This window comes from Perissodus microlepis, chromosome 5 (genome assembly GCF_051167445.1).
Source record: "Perissodus microlepis isolate ML-2025 ecotype Zambia chromosome 5, ASM5116744v1, whole genome shotgun sequence".
NCBI classification, from domain to species: Eukaryota; Metazoa; Chordata; class Actinopteri; order Cichliformes; family Cichlidae; genus Perissodus; species Perissodus microlepis.
The window spans coordinates 7,157,006-7,179,643 of NC_140465.1; the positions used below are offsets into that span (position 1 = coordinate 7,157,006).

Below are 22,638 nucleotides of genomic sequence, written 5' to 3' on the forward strand. Positions count from 1 at the left end.
GCCCACTGATCAGACCACCGCACACGGATGGAGGACGGTTTTGTTGCCAGAGAGGGCGAGAAATTCAATCAGCAATGACAAAATTAAATCTCAGACACAAAGACGATGTGCAGGCGCTTTTCCTGCCAGCTGTGGTTGAACAGGTTCTCAGTTGACTTCCCAACTCTATATTTCACCTCTGCTGATTGTTTATTAATATGCACATTTTTTATTTCTCTGCTCCAGCTGCCGCAACCTTTAGCACAGTTGTTCGTGTCGGAGCGCTGTCTTCGTTTTGACTTGGCGAATGGGATAATCTCAGTGTGAAAGAAAGATTATCCAGGCAACAGCGCCGGCTTGAACCCTCCACTGATCCCAGCCCCAGGCACAACAGTACAGCTAATGTGAGCGTAGAATGAGTTTTCATGCTTCTCTGGATCAACGTTTTGAGCCTATAGCACCCAGACAAGCAAAAGCCCGCAGTGATGATGAACAATTGTCAAATTTACACAGATACCTTCTTGGTTGGCCCGAGGCAAGTTTTTGTCTCTTGCCTTAAGGAACTCCTTTTAACATTGTCCAGAGTTCTGTGCAGCTAAGATTGTGGGAAAGAGGAATTTATCTAACGCAAGGCTTTGTTTGGAAGACGCTGGAAAGGAATACAAACACGGAGATTAAATGGATAAGTCAAATCTTATTAGTCAGATTCCCCTCCAAGTGGTCGTATGTAAATGAGAATAAAAATGGGAAATTCTGTAAAAACAAAAATGTGAGGTTGGCTGGAGACTGTTTTCCCGAGACCAGTCGTACCATTTAACACAATACAGTGAGTCTGCTTGTAGCAACAAACTGTCAGAGATGAAAACCTTGAAAACTGCTGCATGCTCTTATTGTTATCTGCATTTTTGAAACATTTTTCTATTAGTTGATGAAAAAAATGCAGCATTCAGCTGGATGTAAGTTCAGTGTTGCGTCTGCAGCGAAACCTTGCGTCCTGCCATTCGTGTAGATGTTACTTTGACACTTACCACCTACTTAGGCATTGTTACAGATCATGCCCACCCTTTTATGGAAATGGTACTCCCTGATGGCTGTGGCCTCTTTCAGCAGGATAACACAACCTGGTCCAGGAACACAACACAACAACAAATGTGAGGTGCTCACAAAGCCTCCGAATTCTTCAGATCTCAATCCTGTCGAACATCTGTGGGACGCGCTGGACAAACAAGTCTGATATATTGTTATGCCTGACAAGGTGTGTGTTGTTATATCTGCAGGACGCCTGGATTAGAAAAAAATCATCCAATGTTACTTTGTATGCACACTTTTGCAAAATAAGTCGCGTGACATGTGGGAGACGAGACAAAAGTTGAGCAGAATCTAAATTTTGAAGGTGTGGCAATATCCACACTGCTACTTCTGAATTATTGCACAAATGGAAAAAGTATTTGATAAAGAGCAAATTTTGCCCAGTCCAGGAACAGTATTTCCACGTTAACCTCTTCCCTATCCAAATTACTATATGTTACAAACACAAAGCCAGCAGGGAAAGAGATTGAATCTCAAATGTAGTGTATGCCAACCCCAACTAAGCAGCAAAAACGTGCTTTTTCTACAGGTAACAGAAGCAGAAGCATTTTGTGTGACGGCCTCTATCGGCTGGTTTTCATCTGCTTTGTGCTAAACAGGCTGCTAAGTAAAATCTGCAAAAGTAATGCAACAAGTACTGTAACAAATTACTTTCTCCAGGAGGTAAATAAAAAAAGTAGCTACTTTCTGTTTCTTTCTTTTTTTAAACAAGCCCAGCGCCTGCTCTCTTGTATTGCAGCGGTTTTGGAGCAGTGGTGAAGCTGATAGAGATCACAGGACACATCTGGCTGGAGGAAATGCCTTCAACCGCCAGCAGTTAGTGGTAGGTCTTACAGGAGAAACCCTAACTCCTGCCATGAAATCTATCCAGGCTTGCGGCTTAGCGCTTCAGTCCTTAAAAATTCACATCAACTATGGGATCAGATCGTGAAGAGGTGACGATATCATACAGTGAAGTCCTGCAATGATCGTTTTTATCACACACATAATGTTTTTCTCCACTGTGATGCCTGCAAATAACACTCGAACGCTTTGGTTGCCCCTCTTGCTGCCCCCTGTGAGCATTTATCTGTGCTTGGCTGCGTGGCACACGAGCAAACAGCAGGACAGATGCCAGGTCTGGCTTATGGAGCCGTTACCCGCCGTGCGCTGGCAGGGTAGCGGACACCGTGAAGGACCCCGAGAACTAACTGTATGTCGCTACGCTTCAGATGCTCCGCTGGGTAAAGTTTGTCCAACCGCGCCACAGAGGGCCAGCATAAATATTTATCTGGTTTATTTGTTTTCACTGGCTGTGGGCCTTGTGTATATGGAAAGAAAAACACGAGGAAAGAATGCTGGATTAGTATACCAGAGGTCACCAAGTGCTAATTTAACAAGGGGCACAGAAAGGGTAAAAGCTGCAAAGCGCAGCACTGGATGTGTGCGTCCTGCTGTCAGAGATGAAGGCTTTCTTGAAGCACTTTGAATTTCAAATTAAAAGTCTACATCTGGCTAGAAAGAAGCTCCTGGAGTCTCTTTAGTATATTTGTCCTGCCGGGATATTAAAATGCTTTTCATCACTCAGCTTGTTTCTACACAAAGGATCCAACTATGCTTATTACTTTATCTAGCCTGATGACCACCACCCCCCCTCCTTACATTCATGAACTAGCCCCACCCTTCATGAATATTCAGTGAGCACCTGCTTAATAAACATGAGGGTCGTATAAAGCCGATCTCAGTTGCTGGCCTCCAAAAGCTGAGCAGGAAGCTGGAGAGCGACGGAGTGGGAGGGAGACATGTGAAGCAAGAAGGAAGGGGGGCGGTCAGTGTGTATGTGTGTGTGCATGAGTGTGTGTGGTGTGTGCGCGTGTGTGTGTGTGTGAAGGACGAGGCTGAGTGGCGAGATAGAGCCACAAGCTAGGGGGAAGTCAATCCTGTCAGCCCAAGTTGTCGTGCGGCTGTGGAAGAAAGACACATCGCACTGGAGTGGGAGTGAGTTCAGAGAGGAGAAGAAGAAGAAACAAGATAACTGCTGCTTCTCTTCTTCTTGGCTCGAGGGAGAGCGTGGATGGTGTGATCTCCTCCACCATGGGATGCAGCCTCTGTACCCTGCAGAAGCCCGAGGAGCAATATAAACTACTCTACGAAGTGTGCCAGGTACTGTGACCAAGCTTCTGCAAGCCTCAGGAGGAGCTGCTTCTTTTTTTCTTTCTTTTTATAGTTTGCTTTGTTGTTTTTTGCAGTTTCTGTAAGAGCCACAGTCTGGTTTGGTAGCTCCCAGACTTTGTTGAAGTGCAGCTCAGTTAGTTTGCGTCTCTGGGGGAAGGTCACTGGCTGAGTGGGAGTTGGAAGAGAGTGGAGTGGAGCTGAGCTGTTGCCGGCCGGAGCTCTCGCAGCTGAGCAGCCTGAACGCCGGTCACAGGGGTCAGTGAGAGGTGGCGCGCTGTGGTTTAAAGGAGGAGGGGGTGACGAAGAGGCGACGACTCCCTCAGTGTCTCTGCTAGTGTGTGTCGATCGCTAACCCACCTCCTCATTGTCAGTTGAATGCTGACTCTGAGCTTTCCGAGCTTTAACCCCAGTTTGACTTTGACTAAAGTTTATGTTTAACACTCGGGTGCTTGTTGTGCATTTTTTCTTCCCACCAAAGAAACTGGACCAGGCAGATGCATCATTAACAAGCAGGGAGAGCATTTTCTCCCAAGAGCCCTGAACTTGTCTGTTTTTTAGCACTTTTTATGGCTCCAAGTTGCTCCTTAACATACTCAGGATTTTCCCACTTAAGTATCACTTCCAAAAAAAATGAGCATATGCTACTTTTATTCCATCTCATAATGTTGTAAATTATCTATTTTTTGGCTGTTGGACTGAGAAAAGGGAACGCAAGAATTGATGAAGAAAATAAAGTTGCCTCAGTGCTTTTGTAGTGTTAAACTTTTGTTGGTTTTGTTTTGGGTTCATGTGGAAAAAAAGTATGCGAAACATAACTTTTTTTTGTTGTTTTTTTTTTTGACCAAAGTGATCTAAGCAATTCTGCTCTTCTGCGGCATTAAAACAAACAAAAACAAAAACCACTTGCATTGTGAAATTTAGCCGGATGTATCGTGTGAGTGTGTTTGCTTGTTCTTTGAGCAGAGAAGCTGTTCACGCTTCGGGACAAAACCCTACAACATGTTGCCGTTCTCTGATCCCCGCGAGCTTTCCTGCGGTGTCGAATTCAATTGAGACGACACATCCAGAGTGCTGGTGTATTCATGCGTTTGGATTCAAGTGTCAGTCTGCTCTAATGAGTGAAAACACTGACCCATCTGACAGCAGACAGTGCGCGACTCTGACAGACTGTGTTGAACATCTTTGTGAGCGCTGCTTTCTGTAACACACTCAAATCTGCTTTTTTGTTGTGTTTTTTTCTCGTCCTCCCTCCCTCACTGTCTTTTCATCTATAATGGAGCCCAGCCAAGTGTTATCCTCCTATCACACCAAATTACATCTCCATTTACTGCACAGGGTGCCGGGTGGCTAGTGGCTGGTTTAAATGAATGTAATGATCAAGCTCTCTGTGGATCTCACTTATTATCCTCGCCTTTTTTTATTCTTTTTTTCTTTAAAAAAAAAAAAAAGAAGAAGCTCCCAGGGTAGATAACAGGAGGGAGTCTTACATTGTGCCTGCAAATAGTTTGGCTTTGATCAGGTTTGTTCTGGGGGGAAAAACACTAAAAGGTTTTGATTCTCTAAAAGGAAAAAGAAGGAGGGGGGGTTGTATTCAGGGGTATAATAAATGGATTATGAGTGCTAATACTGAGGTCAGAAAGCCCACCAACCAAAAACACAGTTTATGGAAATGTACATCACTTCTTTTTCTTCTGCTTTAACTTCCATCCTTGTGTCATCTTGCTTGGAAGTTGCTCCGGATCGGGAGAGCGTTCACCCACCTTTCCGACTCACGGCTCTCATGTCAGTGAGTCAGTCTGTGGAGAAAGTCGGCGTGCCGGCTTCAGCAGCACAGATCATCTCTGTTTCACTGAGGCGTCTGTGCCTCTAACAAGCCAATCGGCTGCCTCACATGACAGCACAGATCTCACCTTTTTTTCTCCTACTTCTGGTGTACATCATATTTTATAATGTGAGGAATACTTTTGTTCTGTGGTGTACTGAGAGTTTTCTTGCTTTTTATATCTTAGAGGTTACTGTTGTTTGTAACTTTTAAAAAAAGGGGGGAAAATACATGTTTTTGTGTTTCGTGTTGCCTCACCAGTGGCTCCAATGTCAAAAATATTAGTTTTATTTTCACCTACAACAGACAAAAAGAGCCAAGTCTCACAGTGCCAACATTGCTTAAACAATCACTGACTGCAAATGCTTTAACCTCTATCATTAGTACTTAAGGAACTTTTAAGGAGAATTGCTTGTCTGTCCTGAAACTAAAGCAAAGTCGATTGTGATCGGGTCAAGTATTTGTTCGCTGTGCTTTTGCTTTAAATTGAAATAGTGGAGCAAAGGATCCGGGCTCTAGTGAGCTGATCTGTTATCAGTCTTTTATGTGTTACAGTACAGACAGACTTAGTCCAACCCCCCGACCCGACACATTTAGTGTTTAATCATTACATGTGTCCTACTGGCGTGGGGGGATCCACTGTCTTTAACTTTCCTTCTAGCATTAGTTAATGATAGCCAAGCTGAGACACATGCTACCTGACTGCAGGCTATTGCAGGGGTTAAATCATTAAATATGCATCAGTGTGATGATCTGCTGCATGAATGATCATCACACTAATCCTAAACTGTCAGAATGCATGCTTTTTTGGGGGGCTTGTTTTGTCCTTTTTGGTTTTCTTCAAAACATATTGTAAATTTAAGGTTACTTGTCACTTGTTACCTCACGTGGTTAACCGTGTCTTTTAGTTTTTAGTGTCAGTCCAATTAGTGTGACAGTGTCTCATGAGACCTACCCAGCGTGATGTATAGACTGGTAATGGAATGGTATTTCATGCTTGCAGCGTCCATGTAAATAACCATTTTCGTCTTTTGCTGTGAGATCAGATTATCTAGTGTCATTTTAGATTTAAAGGCCCAGAAAATGTCAGGTTTACAACATCAGATATCACTTTTGGAAGGAGAGAGTGTCGCTGTATCAAAGTGTTTTCAGTCTGTTGACTAAAAGCGAGTGTTTCAGGCCCTAAAATGGTGTTGTGTTTGTCTCTTTCAACCTGCAGCTTTTTTCCTGAAGGCTTGTATGACTTGTTTTGCTTCCACTGAGTAAATCAGTTCACAGCTAATAAAAACAAGTTTACAGCTTCTTGAAACGCCTTTACTGCAGAAATGAAGAGGGGGTAAAATCTGTCGGGCGGTGAAGAATTACGTCTGTCACAGACGATGAGCTCCGAAAGGCGGTCTGAGAAACGCTAACTGTCAAAACGAGTGATTCAGACTGCTTCGGTATTGATTCAGTGATTCAGCTCCTCTCCTCAGAGTAATGATACCTCTGGTAAACATCTCCACCGGGATCAGACCACAAGTGGACTTTGTTTTTGATTGAAATAATTATCTGCTGTGCAACTTGTTTAATTTTTCTTTCTTTTTTTCAATTTATTTACTTATTTATTGTAATATTTGATGTAAAGTGTGCAAATTGCACTGAAGCCTGGTTTCTGAATGTTTTGTCTCTGCAGTCTGATGGTGGCTGCGAGCTCATTAGAGCTTAGTCTCACTGAAGGCGGGCACATAGCTCTGGCGCTCATGCATAAACCATTCGGTAAAATGAATATGTAGTGCATGTTTGCGCTGCATGCTCTTTCATAGTACAGTAGAAGGCATTGAGTGAAATATTATATGTGAGCAAATTCTCAGCTTGTACCTCTGGGGGCAATTCTGGGAAGTCGTTTTTTTCCTCCCTCTCCTCACTGATAACACACAGGCAGATCCTCTTGATCAGCGGCCCTGGCACGGCGCCCGCTCCACTCTGCTCGTCATCTCTCCAAGGACTTAATAATCCATGAACACTTGAAATCTTTCCAGTTCATTAAACACCTTAGCTCTAAATCCCATGTTGGGAGTATGAGAAATATGGTTTTGCACTGTTCTATAAAAGTCAGCAGACTTGCACATCTTTTTTTTTTCTGCTTGTTTGTTTGTTTTTTTTCTACCTCGAGGCATTTTTAAGCAGTCCTGGCAGGATTCGAAACACTCAGTTGACTTGGTAACTTGAGCAATCTGTTTGGGAAGAATTCATTGAGAGGATCTGCATACATTACTGTCTCCAAGGAATTGCAGATTTTTTTTTTTGTTTACAGTGCTGACTGTCAATAGAGCCATTCTGGAGATCAAACACGGTTAGGGTCTATTAATCGCAGCCAACGCTGCAGTCTGTAGAAGTGTTTTCCCTTTTCGTCACGATCATTAAAGGCCTGAGCTGCAGTGGGCTCAGCGCTCCCTTTTCAACTTGACCCCTCTGACAGCGCTGAACCCTCGGCCCCTTTCTTCAAAGCTTCAAGGTAAGCGCCGTGTGGAGATGTAAGCTCAGCTGCTTTTGTCAGAGACTAGAAGGTAGAGGCCTTGGAAACTCTGTTTGACAGTCCTACGGCACTTAATCTCTCAGAAGCGCTCCGTAATGGCTGTGGCGCCGTGCAGCAGCTCTTATGAGACCCGAGCTTAATTAGAGCCTCAGCACAAACTGCCCACTGCGGCTCAGATCCATGCTGAACCGATCTGGACGGTTGTTTGCCTGCTAAATCTTTTGCTTTCTTAGCTCTCGCTCTCTGTATTTTTTTATTTTCCTCTGTTCCATGCATGTTAAACCAAAAGCGACTGATCTGCTGAGCAAAAGAAGTTTGCAAATGAGTCCGCTGGAACATTTCGTATCCGGAGCTTTCCACGCATCGCTGCCTAATTAGCCACATTTCTGATTGAACGCTGCTAAGATGTCACGCTCGGCTCAAGAAGCCAAGTTGTCATAGCGCCAGATGGTCTCAGTGCGACATCTTCTCCACCAAGCAGACAAAAAAATGAGATGGAAATATTTGTACAAAACACTTTCTTCATCCAGTCAGTCCTCCACCCCCCTTGTCCCCCTGTCAGAGACCCCCTCTGTCTTCAAAGGCGCAGCTCTGCCTGCTCCTTGGCACCCCGTAACGAAGCCTGACACGGACAGCGTGCAGAGACGAAGCAGGGACCGCCAGCGCTTGAGCATGGCCGGCGGAGCCCGGCACTGTGTGCTTTTAATAACGGCGAAGATCGGCCCCGGTGTGCCGTCACATCTGTTAAACACTGGAGCAGGTGGCTGACTGCCACGGGGGAGCGCTCACAGGAGCCTGTGTACTTAGTGTGAGCCTAAAGCAAATGGCAGAGAGGGATCACAGAGACATAACACGATGCTGACAGTACAGCAGTATAACACTGCGAGCCAGCTGCCAGTCTCTCAAACAGACCTTTAATGGACTTTGACAGAATATTGGCACACTTAATAGGTGTAGCATGAGATGGTGTTAGATATTTCTTGAGAGATTAACTCAACCAGTCTCTGCCACACAATTACCGAAACAATTTTTCTTTTGTTTTTTTAGGTGCAATTGTCAAAGGAAGCACAACAAACGCACAGTCTTTGGTTCACCTGATATCGTTGTTATGTTGCTGATTTCTTGGTGGTCTGAATAAACCAGAAGGGATGTATTAGCCTGCCAACTTCAGATTTAGCTGAAACTGAACCTACAAGCTAATCCCCTACAAAGCTATCATTACTTTGATGTAGCTTTTCCACCAGTGGAAATAACTGACAAGTAAGTACTAATTAAAGTCATGCTCTTATGCTTTTGCCAACCCCTACTAGAGTGGCTTTGTGTGATTCACAGTTCAGAATAATCCTTTTTTATCTTATTTGCAGTCAGGGTGAAGTCTCTCATTTCAGCCACGAGCCCATTTTAGCTCCCTTCTGAATCCCTTAAAGCAAGTATACGTTATTTGTTTGTCATTTGCAAACAGAAGGTTTGAACAGCAGGGTAGCAAGGCTTCCAAAAATTTAAAAATCGCGCTTATGTCTCATTTCCTGAAAAACTCCCATCTCCCACAATGGCTTAGATCCATTTCCTGTCAGAAAATCAGCATTTTCTGCCCAGTTACAGTTAAAAGATTGACTGATTAACTACGAGTGTCGTGCAAAACACCAGGCTATGTCTACACTGCAACGTTGCCGTGTTTCACTTCACCAGCATCAGTCTTTGCACAGATAGTGTAAATATGTCAATTCACAATTTTATTGGAGTTTACTGTCTACTGCAGCATATTTTCAAAGAGTTTTTATGCTATAAAATCCAAAAAAAGAAGTTAGGCAAGAAAAATCTTATTTCCATCCTCAGTTACTTTGACAGAGTAGCATCTTCTGTAATATTTACGCCTCTGATTAAGTCTCACAAGTGTGGCTTTATTTTGATACAAAATTTTTTTACACAGTTTGTAATTGCAGAAACAAACAGAAGCAAACTCTTCTCTTTTAGAGAAGAGTTTGCTACATTCACTTAACATCCTGCAAAGCCTTTCCTGTATGATGACGGAATAAAAAGGACCAGTTACCAAAAGCTTCAACAAATCCTCACAACTATAACTCCATATGGTACTTAAAAGCTATAACCTATACACATTATATGAAAATATAATAGAGTACACAAACCTACATAGATTTATATTTCAAGCACATTGTGTTTTAGTACAGTGACATTTGCTCTATAAAGAAAATTGATACTGACTTTGACAAACAGGTAAAGTTTAACAATTTTGTAGTTCTTTTTCTTTTTTTACATTAATGTTGCCTTTGCTCACTCAATAATGATTTTGAACCAGCTCATCAATCTCACTTCATTTAAATAATATTTCAAAAGACTAGTAAAACCTTCCAAGTTGAACTGGCTTAAACTGTCATCATTGTTATGGACAAACACCAGCCACAGACCCGATGCCATTCTAAGACGATAGAATAGGTCCTAGTCAGCTTTGAATAGGTTGTCTTGTAATTAGTTAGGTGTGTGTGCTCATAGTAAAGGTCTCCTAATTAGTTTCACTCAGCTGTTGTTTTATAGGAGCAGCAGTGCTTCACCCTGATTGTCACAGCGGGTACATGATTAAAAGATTGGTGATTATATAATAAGTGTTCATGAACCTTGTAAGCATGTACTTATATACAGCACTCAGCCACAACAGTTAATACTGTTGCCCACTTAATACCCACTTAATGCTGTTAGCCAAAACAGCTCTGATCCCCTCAGGGTCACGCAGATCCTCTGGAGGTGTTTTGGTATCCAGCACCAAGACCTTGGAAGCAGATGTTTGATTTCTGGGTGTTTTTCATTATCTGGCCTCTCCCAGCATGGCATTGACTAAGAGCTCTTTTTCTGATTTAGTATCCTAGTATAATGTAGTTATGGCCGTGGATGGCTCCAGTATGTCCCATCTCGACGCAGATTGTGGCTTTTCGTATTTACTTTTCTGTCCCCCCCCCCTTCCTCTCCCCTAAGAGCAAAAATGTCTTTGCTGCCATGGACAAATAGACTTGGCCCTGGCAAAGAGCTGTGATGGGGTAAGTGTGTGTTTATAGTGTGGGTCGACATCTGTGTAGCTGGACAGTTAGGGGGCGCCTGAGGCACTGGTGTGAGATAAGTGCGTTAATGAAACATGGCACAATCCTTGGGTTTCAACCTGACTGCTGATATGAGCAGCCCCGTGAACCTGACCCTTCACTTTGCCTTATACCTGTAATTTCATACATGTGCTGAGGGGCAGAGAGTGATGTTCCCCACACTCTGTTCAGGCAGGCCGGGCTACACAAGCACACAGTGCGAGATACAGGCGTGCAAAAGCTATTTAAAAAATGATGTCTAATAGTCTATTTGAAAAGAATTTATTATAAAGAGATTGAAAGCAGAAGACAAATAGAGTGAGGTGAAGTTCAGCATCTCCGTCAGACACACATCACACCTTCATTTGGGCTCATTAGGCCTGAGATGGGGAGCAGAAAGCGTACTGGAAGTAATCTGTTTTATCCACAGCTGATCGATTAAGAAGCCAATGTCCCATGCTTCAATCAGATTAGGTGAAAATAAACAGCAGTATCTCTTTCAGCCAGCATTAAGTTTTTAGCTGTTTGTTCTGTAATCCTCTGTAAGCTCACAGGCTGCTGTAAATAAAGACTGCTGTGTTTCTAAGCCTCCTGCTGTGGAGAGTTTCCTGCCTGGTCAGTTAAAAAACAAAATGCAGATTTTTAAAGACTTTTAAAAAAAAAAACACTTTAAGTGTGCACAAAAATCATCAATTGCTTCTCAGGTTCTAGGTTATTTCCTCTCATGAAGATGCTTTAAAGTGAAATAAAAGAGGGATTAGCTGTGCTTTATGAGTAGAATGACCTACATTCAGGCTGCCACTCAAACATAGTATAGGCCCCACTGAATATAAGCCTTCATGCTCTCTATAATGTCAGCGCTCCTTTCTGTTGGGAAATAGAGATTTGGAAGAATTTGTCTAAGAAGTGTACCCAACCAGAAAGACGAGTGCTCCGGCTTTCAAACTGCTTGAAAATGCTCGACTATAGAGTGAAGTTCCCAGGGTTTCCTCTGCCACACTGTCAAAGGCACCGTGTGTCTGGCAGAGTTTCCACTCTGCTCACCTTGCCGCATCTCCCCGAGGAACAGAAACACTGGCTCTCCTCTTTATTAAAGGATTATGTGGTGATTCAGTAGCCATATCAAAGACTAATGCTACATTCACTTAATATCCTGCAAAGCCTTTCCTGTATGATGATGATTAGAACTGGTGGGAGGGGGGCTGTCTTACTGGCATTGTAGTGTATCGGGCTGGTTTAGTCTCATTTTAGCTGATCCAAAATGCTCCTGTTAGCATACTGGATCATTTTCATAGCGTTTCCATTTATCATTAGCTGCAATAGACTTTGCCATGCTAGTGTCCAGTGTTGGGATTATTATTCAAAAAAAAGTAATGTATTATACATTTCTTGTTACTTTTATTAAAAGTAACAAAGTGTTAGCATGCTGCTTGTGCAGAAGCTTGCAAAGAGCCAAAGTCGTGTTAGCATTTTAATGTGGTTGTTTCTATCCTGGATGCAGGTTGCAGTTAGCATCACACTCCTGTTCTTTTGTGCAATAAAAATAATAATAATATCAATTTCCTCCTCCCACATACAAACTGAAATCGGCTGAATGTAATGTGAGCCTGCAGGAAGGAAAAAAGCATCACTACTGGTGTCATTCCTACAACATTAGTATTTATGTCATTGCAACCAGCCACTTAAAGCAAGCTGCTCATTAATATTATTATTGACATATTCATCCACCTTTCCCTCTTCCTTATGCAAAAACTTTAAACTCCCTGAGTTGACTCCCCTAAAGCAAAAAGCCCTGAAGGCAACGCTGACAAGCAAGCATTTAGTATTTTTCCAGCCTTTTCCCTGAATTGCAGAGCTATGACATCACATCAACATGATTGGCGAGTTGAAATTATGAGTGATAACAGTGTCCGATTCAAAACTACGACTATAATTTGCGGTGGAGTGCCCTTTATGTTTTTTCCACCACAGCAAAAATTCATAAAGCCACTTTTTACTCTGTGTCTTTAAGCCCACACACACACCCCTCACTGATGGATGCATATAGGAAAGTTTGGAGTTTAGTATCTTACCCGGCAACAGTTAGACTGCAGAAGCACCCACCGTTCAATTAGCAGATAACCCATTTCACCTTATGAGCGATGATGTGGTGCAGTACACATGTGGCAAGCATGAATTAAAGCTTGAGTTACAGCAGAGCTTAGAGAACTGTCGTGTCTATTACATTTATTATCCTTGATTACATTTATTTCCCTTGTTTTTCATCATAATCATTCTCATATTTAAAGAAGCTCGATTTCACTGGGAATATCTGATTAAATAAAAACTAAATAGAAATGGAAAACAGAGGCCGCCTCGCTCCATGCAGTGTAATATGAATATAATAATCAAAGAGATGAAGCCCACTGCCTGGCAGATAAGCATTTCTGGCAGCAGGTTGCCAATCACTGAAGAGACAATACACAGAGAGTCCCACATCAACATCTCAATCCAGCCTGATTTGCCTTCCAGAGCATCTGAGCTCGATGGCTCACACCTGCTGCCCCTTATTATTACCCAGCAGGCTGAAGACTGACACAGCTACCACACGAAGCACGGAGGAAGAGCGCTCCGTAGCACGAAAGTCCTGTGATACAGGTCGTCCGCTCTGCTTTTGCTTCAGATGTTATCATTTATTGAAGGAAAATCGGTGAATAACAAAGCCACAGCTGTGTAAATTCCACCACTGCAACGGTCGTTTGATTTCAAACTAATTAGTATTCCTTTAAGTGGGGCTTTGCCGCCCTCTTGTCATTAAAACGGATTTAAGCCAGGCCTCTCAGAGGATGCGCCGGAGGATGACGGAGTAATTTCTGCATGTCAGTCATCGTGTTGTCAGCGTGAAGAACACATCTCGAGGCGAACTCGGCCTTCAGTTGCAGCTGAGCAGCTGCTAAACCTGTTAAAGTCTGGCTTGTTTGGCTGCGCGTGTAAACTGAGTTGTGCGCTCTTCAGGAGCTGCTGAACTGCGGCTGAGTTGGGGCTTGACACAGCGCAGTTTGGGGGTCTCAGCGGTGCCGAGGCATTGTGTATTGTGTCGGGAGAGTGTTGTGTGTTTTTTCCCAGTGTGCCGCAAAGGGTCGCTCCGTGTCAGAGGTGAGCCTAGTGAATGGAGGCTGTGGGACCCCCTCCACAGTTGGGAGGAGACTCTCCCCCCCCTATTGAGAGCGCTGAGGCAGAATGCTGTAGGCACAACAAGAAGGGGACTAAAGGCTTTGTCTCTGGTTCACTGCCTTCAAGTAGGCTCGGGATTCCTGGCAACCAGGTTTAACTGCTGGAGCCTGCGTCCAGAGGGGAGAAGGCACAAAGGCACTTGTTTTCCTCAGCTGATGTGCAACATCGTGGCCTGCTGTGGGAAACAAAGATCAGTACAGACATGAGGTCTGGACTGATTGAATTTCTTACCTTAGCATTTTCTGTTATGATAAAACTTTTGTCACTGTTGAATTATTCCGAGCAAACCGCAAATTAGCTATTAATTTTTTTTTGGCCAAGTTTTAATGTAGAAAATTTTTAAAGTCCACTGTGATGATCCAATTATCCTGCAAACCCAGGATTAGCATTAATCTGCTCTGGTTATTAGCGGGCACATGGCCTCTCCCCACAGCGTTTCCTCCGTTTTCCAGCCTTCTTCATCCTTTCTCTTTCAGCACATACTCAAGCCTAGCGCTTTTTGGTATACGTCCTCCTTTTATAAAAATATACCTTCACTTTTCACGTTCTCTGGGTCAAAGTCGGGTTGTGTGTATATACCACCGTTATCCCCCTGGAGGTGTTTTAATATTGCTGCTACTTCTGATGTGTCGGACTACAGTTAAGTCTGCAAACTGTGCTATGAATTGGAATGAGACTACTATAGCTGGGGGCAGGCACAGCAACCACCTACATGTTTATCAGAAAATTAATCCTCAGACGGGGACTTGCACGTGTGTCAGATGTGAAGAAGAGTGAAGAAGGGATGCTGGAGATTCATGACATGCCTAATGACCTGCAAACTACATACTGATGTGAGAAAGTAGCTTCATTCTAGGTAGAAATGAGCATGTGTGTGCGTGTGTGTGTGCAAATGCAGCAGAGAAGCAGGAGGAGGAGACCTGTGAAATGAGAAGACCCTCAGGCTCAGATTCTATCAAAGCTCTCAACACATCCGGGAAACACAGACCAAAAAATTCCACATGACGTGGTGATTGAGAGCGGAACGACAGCTCTGTGTAAACCCCGATAAAGTGTACTGACCCAGGCTGCGGATTACATGAAAGAAACCTCAGCTGTTAATAAAGTTTAGCGAGCTGCCGCTTGTTTTGGATTCGCTCCCAGTGTCGATCCTCCAGTAAATTTCCTGTAAGATTTAGCCTATAGCGATAAACCACAGATCTAATTTGTACACCCAGCCGTGACCTTCTTGGACAGCGTAGATCTGCGTGCAAGTCACACCGGGTCTGGTGACATGTTCTTTTGAGGGTCTGTGCTCATCTCTCATCAGCACTCAGACACTTTAAGTGGCTCAGCCACACTTAATTAGCCTCTTCTTCGCGACTCGCTGCAGCTTTTTTGCTCAAATTAATCTTCTCAGGTTAGCGCCTGGCACCCACTCCACTGTCTCTGACGGGAGGTCAAATTTATCCTCTGCTAAGAAATTACTTAGCTAAACGAGGGCTTCTTCATGCAGCCACGGATAATAACCTTGATTAATTAAAGAGAGACTCTTCCTAATTAAGGTCTTACTCTGCGTGGTCCAACTGTGACCCTGTAAAACAAGCTGAAGGCGGTAATGAGTCATTTCTCAAACAGAACATTGCTTCTGATTTTGTGTGGGCATAGTGTGATGTGAGCTTCACAGAGAGAGCTCGGCACCAAATAGAAAAATAACCTTCTCCATTATTATCATGGTTATCGACCTTGGTGTTTCCTTCCTCCTTCCAGGTCAATGGAAAGGACCTCTCAAAGGCCACACACGACCAGGCGGTGGAGGCCTTCCGCACCGCCAAGGAACCCATCGTGGTCCAGGTTCTGCGTCGGGCCCCTTACCCCAAAGTGGCCAACCCTGCCGTTGACACCCAAGTCACAGACATCAGCACCCAGACGGACATCACCCTCCAGCACATCATGGCCCTCACCAATCTGCCCCCCTCTTCACCCCCAATCTCAGAGCTGGAGGAGTATCTGCTTCCAGAGGAGTAAGTACCAGCTCGTTTTTTTACTCAAGGAGTTCAACCTTGCAAGTTAGTGAGCACAGAACAGCACAAGAACAACTGGAGGCAGACTATTTCAAGAGTAGTCAGAAAACTCTTGTTTTAAATATAGAGAAGGCAGTTTATTCTGTAAATTATGTGTGGGACACACATTTGAACATTAAATAACTGTACATGTCGGGCCTGGTAGTTGATGCTCACGTTTAAGCTTGGCTGTCATAAACTGATTTGTACACCCCTGAGTTTATGGGGCACAAATGAAGACATTAGCAGAGACCGTGGAATGTCAATGAAACTGTGTTGCTAACAATTTCTTCCCCTGTCACCGATTCAAAGTGTTCCAGTTACACATTAAACTAATCTCAAATTTGAGGTGGTTAATTAAACCGTCTACCAGTGGTTTTAAAAAAGGACACATTTGAAAGGGTCTCATAAGCCTTTATGTGTCGCCAGCCTTTCTGGACCATGTTTCTTCATCTTCTTAAAAGCTTCTTAAGCTTCTCCTGTTTCCTTAGTTTAAAGCAAGGCCAGCTGCAGTTAAGCACACTCACCCTCAGTTGCTAAAGGCCCCTCACGCCTTTTTCACAACTTGCTTGTTCAGAAATTCCTTTTTGTCAAATGGAGAAGAGTGTCGAAATCTTTGTTGTTAGAACTCGGCAGTGTTGGAAAGGTCATGCCAGTTTTGGTCACCGTCCAACGTTTTACCTCAAATGCTAATTGAAAGAGCTTATCTTGCTCTGCAGAATGCACCGCTGCGATCGTGTAACACCAGTGTGGAAGTTTGAAGGGAAAATGTCCCTGTCACTCACGGGAGATAACAGCTCCTCCGGGGCACGCAGCCACATTGAAATGATGGCTGTGCTCATTTGCACATTCTCAAAATGCATCTTTTGTTTCTGACTCCGTGTGTGTGTGTGAGCCCTGGAGCCTGGCTATACTTTCCACTCCGTGGCAGCAGGAGTCGCCCCTTAATGAATAATAGCGATTTCTTTAATTGATTTCCGAGACAAATTAATAACACGGCGTTAATTTGTGATTAGCTTCAGGCTGCAGTTTCAATGAATCTGATTCAAGAGTGATTTCTTCATTGAATTCTTATTACTTTCCCACTACTTCTCCATTTAATTTTCCAACTCTGGGGCAAAATTAAATCCAGATTGACAAACGCGTCACTACTTCTTGTTTCCATTCCTAATGTGTGTGTTCAATTTGACTTCCACTCTTTTCCAATTTATCCTATTCTCTTTTTTTCCTTTTCTCAGGCATCCTCCTGGGCACGTGTACTTTGACCCTGATTTCCTTGAGGGTATACAGCAGGACATAGAGCGGGAGGAGCTGGAATATGAGGTAAAAACACCATCTCCGTTCTTAGTCGTCCACTCAATGAAGCTCTACTTTTGGACAGAAGTGCATTATTGCTCCATAAGCAGACCTGAGGTCATCTCGGCGTCTCCGCTCCAATGGCCTTGTTAGCGACCCCAAGCCCTGATATATTGCAGTTATTGATGGGGCAGTCTCCCTATGCGGAGACACTGAGATGCATGCCAGACAGGAATCGAGTTGCTGGTTTGTTCCAGCAGATGCACAACGGTGACATCATTACTTATTAGTGACAGGGCCTAATAAGTCTTCCTCTGCTCCTACACAGTGGAGATGAGGCCCAGTGGATAATTAGATGGCACAAGATAATAGGGCTGCGGTGATGAATCTGACAATGCTAACAGAGGCTGGAAGAGGCCACGATCAAACCTCTGTCGTGCACCTTCATTGACCTCTGCCAACCCTCGCTCCCCCTCTTATTAAACCTCAGGGACCACCTGCCTGATATTAATAATATCTGTGGAGGTGCTCTTGAAGAATGACTCTGCTTCATAATGTTTAAATTCACAAAACAGCAAATTAGCGATTAAATCAAATCCGACAGGTTGACCGCTAATTTGTTTATATTAATACCAGAAGCTTTTTTTGTTTACTTTACTTTTCTTCCCAAATCATATTTATTGTTTTGTTTAGTTGTTTTTTTGCTAGTTAAAATAATAGATTCACACAGTCAGTGTTATGAATCCTGTATAATATAATCCAAATTAATGAATCCTATAGGTATCACTGTGATTCAGTTCAATTTTATTTAGCACTAAATCACAGCAACAGTCACCTCAAAGCACTTTGTATTGTAAGATGAAGACCCCAACAGTCATACGACCCACTATGTTGCGCTTGGCAACATTAGGAAGGAAAAACTCCCTTTAAACAGGAAGAAACTTCTGCAGAAGCTGCAGGTATTTAATAAATCCAGAAGAAAGACTGCTACAAACAGCTAGAAGCAACAATCTAAACTTCTAGTGTCGGTTTCAGCCATTCACACGTATCACCCCTGCTTACCGTACCTCACTATAGCATCATATTTACAGAATAAGAATAGTCATCTAATTCTTGCCAAAAAAAATGGGTTTTTCCTCAAAGATGGTCTCCATTTTTTAGCTGAGAGTTTTTAGAGTGCTAACCCCTTTCAGAATCTGCCCTCTGCCCCCAAAAACGAGCGCTGCTCATATCTTTATCTGTATCTGTGAGATTACACGTGTTGACAAGTGAAAAATGGCACTCTCCGCAACTGCAGTCCACTGCATCATCTCTCATTCTGTCAGAGGGCTTTGTCAGGAGCCTGTGGCCTCGCTGCCTCCAGCTGAAAGATTCATTACAGAGATTGATGGATCACTCCTTCTCTGGTGTCCCAGTTTTGATCCCATTTAGATAGTCCTGGGACACAGACGTATAAATACAGTGTTTCTCTGCTCTATGGGCCAAAATAATTCCAGCTATGTAGGTTATTAATTTGTGCATGTGTCCTTCCAGGAGGTGGATTTGTACAGAGACAACATTCAAGACAAGCTCGGCCTGACTATCTGTTACAGGACTGACGATGAGGATGAGGCTGGGATCTACATTAGTGAGGTATGTGTCGCAGGCGGACAGCAATTTCTTTTCCTGTCGGCGTCAATAACGCTCACTTTAACTCACAAATGTAATGTGTGCTCTCTTTAGATTGATCCAAACAGCATTGCGGCAAAAGATGGCAGAATTAGAGAAGGTGACAAAATCATACAGGTATGATTTCGTGTGTGTGTGCATGTTTCTGTGATCTCATATCATGACAGTGAACAAAAACTGCTTTTTTTATTTAAATGGCTCTTTCTGTGTCAATAAGATCAACGGTGTTGAGATCCAAAATCGAGAGGATGCCGTGGCACTGCTAACCAGTGAGAGCAACCAGAACATCTCCCTGCTGGTGGCCAGGCCAGAGATCCAGGTAATTTCACAAACTGTTATTGGTGTCAACTCAATAAAGGTTTTAGTTTGGAACCAAATGTGATTTCACATCAAATTGATTCAAATCTGAAAACAGCACTTGGACTTTGAATAGCAGATGGTCTTTTGTGTGTGTGTGTGTGTGTAAAACTTTGCATCTAATGAGGCATCTCTTCTCTCCGCCGCGTCTCAGCTGGATGAGGGCTGGATGGATGATGACAGGAACGACTTCCTGGATGACCTCCACATGGATATGCTGGAGCAGCAGCACCATCAGGCCATGCAGTTCACTGCCAGCATGCTGCAGCAGGTACGCGCACATGTGCGCAGCGTGAAGAGCGTGAGCACGCACAATCAATCTCCACTAACACATATGTCCATCAATAGATTATGTCGGCCGAGCCCGTTCTGGCGAGGTGAACAGATGCTCCGCGGTTTCCAACTGTTTTTTTTCCATTAACAGAAATTGTCTTTGTTATGGAGAACCTCAGGCTCAGCGACGCAGCCTTTGTTATTCGTCCATTTGTGATTAAAAGTGCAATGAATGCTCATAATTAAAGCCGATGTGATATTAACAGTTTTGCACATATTTGTCCAAATGTGAAAAACAGTTGTGAAACAGTTACGCTTATTTCTTCCCCCTGTGCGGTCTGTTTGCTTGTTTTGTTTAGAAGAAGCACGAGGAGGATGGGGGCACCACAGATACAGCCACGCTGCTCTCTAACCATCACGAGAAGGACAGCGGCGTCGGCCGCACGGACGAGAGCACGCGAAACGACGAGAGCTCTGAGCAGGAGAACCTCGGCGATGACCAGACCACGGCCTCCAACACGCTGGGCAGCTGCAGAAAGCTGACCTACAGCCAGGACACGCTCGGTAGCACCGACCTGCCCTTCAGCAGCGAGTCGTTCATGTCGGTCGACTACGCCGACGCCGACTTCCTGGGCATTCCGGTTGACGAGTGCGAGCGCTTCAGGGAACTCCTGGAGCTCAAGTGCCAGATGAGGAGCAGTGGAGCCCAGGGCCTCTATGGGCAGTGCGGTGGAGCGATGGGTCAGGACCAGGAGGGTGTGGACAAGGAGCTTGAGATGCTCAATGAAGAGCTGCGCACCATAGAGCTGGAGTGCCTGAACATCGTCCGCGCCCACAAGATGCAGCAGCTGAGGGAGCAGTGCCGTGAATCCTGGATGCTGCACAACAGCGGCTTCCGCAACTATAACACTAGCATAGATGCTCGCCGCCACGAGCTGTCAGACATCACGGAGCTGCCAGAGAAGTCTGACAAGGACAGCTCCAGTGCCTACAACACTGGTGAGAGCTGCCGCAGCACCCCTCTGACTCTGGAACTGTCTCCAGATAATTCACTCCGTAGAGTAGCAGAAAACCAAGCTGGGCCGTCGGGCTCCAGCGGCAGGATGCTGAAGCCCCTCCTGTCTCCTGTGCAGGAAGCTTGCAGCCCGAGCCGGAGCAGAAGCTCATCCAAGGATCCAGATGGAGCGCTGCAGGCAGAGGGCAAAGAGAGAAAGCCCGGAGAGTCTAGTAAGAGCGGGCGAGGCTTCTCTCAGCCGCACTCACCTTACAAGCACGCTCACATCCCCGCCCATGCCCAGCACTACCAGAGCTACATGCAGCTGATCCAGCAGAAGTCAGCCGTAGAGTACGCTCAGAGCCAGATGAGCCTGGTCAGCATGTGTCGGGATCCCATTACCCCCGGCGACCTGGAGCCTAAGATGGAGTGGAAGGTGAAGATCCGCAGCGACGGCACACGTTACATCACCAAGAGGCCCGTCCGGGACAAGCTGCTGAGGGAACGCGCCCTCCGGATTCACGAGGAGCGCAGCGGTATGACCACAGATGACGACGCCATCAGCGAGCTGAAGATGGGCCGCTACTGGAGCAAGGAAGAGAGGAAGCAGCACGCGGTGCGTGCCAAGGAGCAGAGGCAGCGCCGCGAGTTCATGAAGCAGAGCCGAGCCGACTGTCTGAAGGAGCAGGCCACCCTGGAGGACAAAAAGGAGCCGAACATCATCGAACTCAGCCACAAAAAGATGATGAAAAAGAGGAATAAGAAAATATTTGACAACTGGATGACCATTCAAGAACTTCTCACCCATGGTACCAAGTCACCAGATGGCACGAGGGTGTACAACTCCCTCCTGTCTGTGACTACGGTCTAAGACCTGTTCAGGCCTGCTAGAGGAGAAGAGACTTGAGTGTAATGGTCTGTACATAGGACTCTAACAGCTGGGGTACAGATTCCTGCCTCGTTCAAGGTGGCAACACGTGTAAATAGGAAACAAACACCTTTTCTGTGTGAGCATTTTCCCCACTGCAGTGAAAAGAGGTTGGACAATGGTTGGACCTCGAGTGAGTTGGATTAGGAGACCGTGTATGAGGAAGATTTTGGAAGCATAATTCAATAATCTTTTCTACCTTTGTGCCTGCTTTTTTGAAGATTTTTTTGAAACACAAATACAATATTTGACTTTTTGGAAGGTTTTGAAAGTGTGTAAAGACAGTGTGCCATACATTAAAAAGCCAGCATTTACACTATTTTACATTATTTTGTTCGTACTATATATCTCTTCAGTATTTTTGCTGTAATGTGTACGTAATGCTTTTACCAAAATAATATTTTCCTGCGAGGTGAAACACTTAACCTTTTCAAAAGGACTTTTTGTAAATTAAAAAAAATCCAACTTTTGTATCAAATTCACTTTGTTGTTTTGCTTTCCCTTGAATGGTGCTGATCTCCCAAAGTTTAAAGCCACCAGCGATGTACCGTCTGTTACATAATGTAGAGAACATCATAACGTGATATCACCATGTATGTACGTATATTTAGAGAAAGACATTTCTCACGTTGCTGAAACTGAAATGTCTGTTTGTTCAAGCACACACTGTAGTTGCTTTGGTAGGGTTTCATGTATTGGTCAGAATAACAGCTTAAGCAAATCTTTAGTTAACCACCCAATTTGATGTCTTGTAAAATGAGAGAAATAATAAATTATTGTTTTATATATGACGAGCTTTGAAAACTTGTGGGAATTTTGTCATTTATAAGAGATGTTGTTTATTTCCTTCTGGCATTTTAGCATTTAAGTATTTTTACTCAATAAGGGGAGGTTGGACAAAAGTAGATGGTGCAAGACTCCAGTCAAAATATTCATGTCGATTAAGGTATTTGAACCGAGTTTGAAAATGCACAGAAAAAGTGTTTTTGTTCAAAGACATGAAAGAAAACGGGACATTTCCACACAACAGTACGTGCTACTCCCTTTCTGGCTCTTACAGGTGCCTTTCAATAAAAAGTTACCATTTGGAAAAATTAACGAGGCATCTTTTTTCTCAAACTAGAGCCTGGATGTTCCCGTCCTCATGCTCGTTTTTGTCTCCCCCTCTTTTTTTCCCCTGTGTAGAGCCAGTTCTTTACACAGCTCTCTTTGTGGA

General features: G+C 44.1%; 1 protein-coding gene across 2 annotated transcripts in view; it reads left to right on the plus strand.

The window, feature by feature from the left end:
• pdzrn3b (PDZ domain containing RING finger 3b) overlaps positions 1-22,226 on the plus strand; it is a 100,611-nt gene extending 78,385 nt beyond the window's left edge. For both annotated transcript variants that reach the window (XM_084927541.1, XM_084927542.1), the window contains 7 exons: positions 15,614-15,867; positions 17,145-17,229; positions 18,736-18,834; positions 18,925-18,987; positions 19,088-19,189; positions 19,382-19,498; positions 19,860-22,226. In XM_084927541.1, the coding sequence (XP_084783667.1) occupies positions 15,614-15,867; positions 17,145-17,229; positions 18,736-18,834; positions 18,925-18,987; positions 19,088-19,189; positions 19,382-19,498; positions 19,860-21,365 (2,226 nt within the window). In that variant the 3' untranslated portion in view covers positions 21,366-22,226. The remainder of the gene's footprint in view (positions 1-15,613; positions 15,868-17,144; positions 17,230-18,735; positions 18,835-18,924; positions 18,988-19,087; positions 19,190-19,381; positions 19,499-19,859) is intronic.
• The last annotated feature ends 412 nt before the right edge of the window (positions 22,227-22,638 follow it).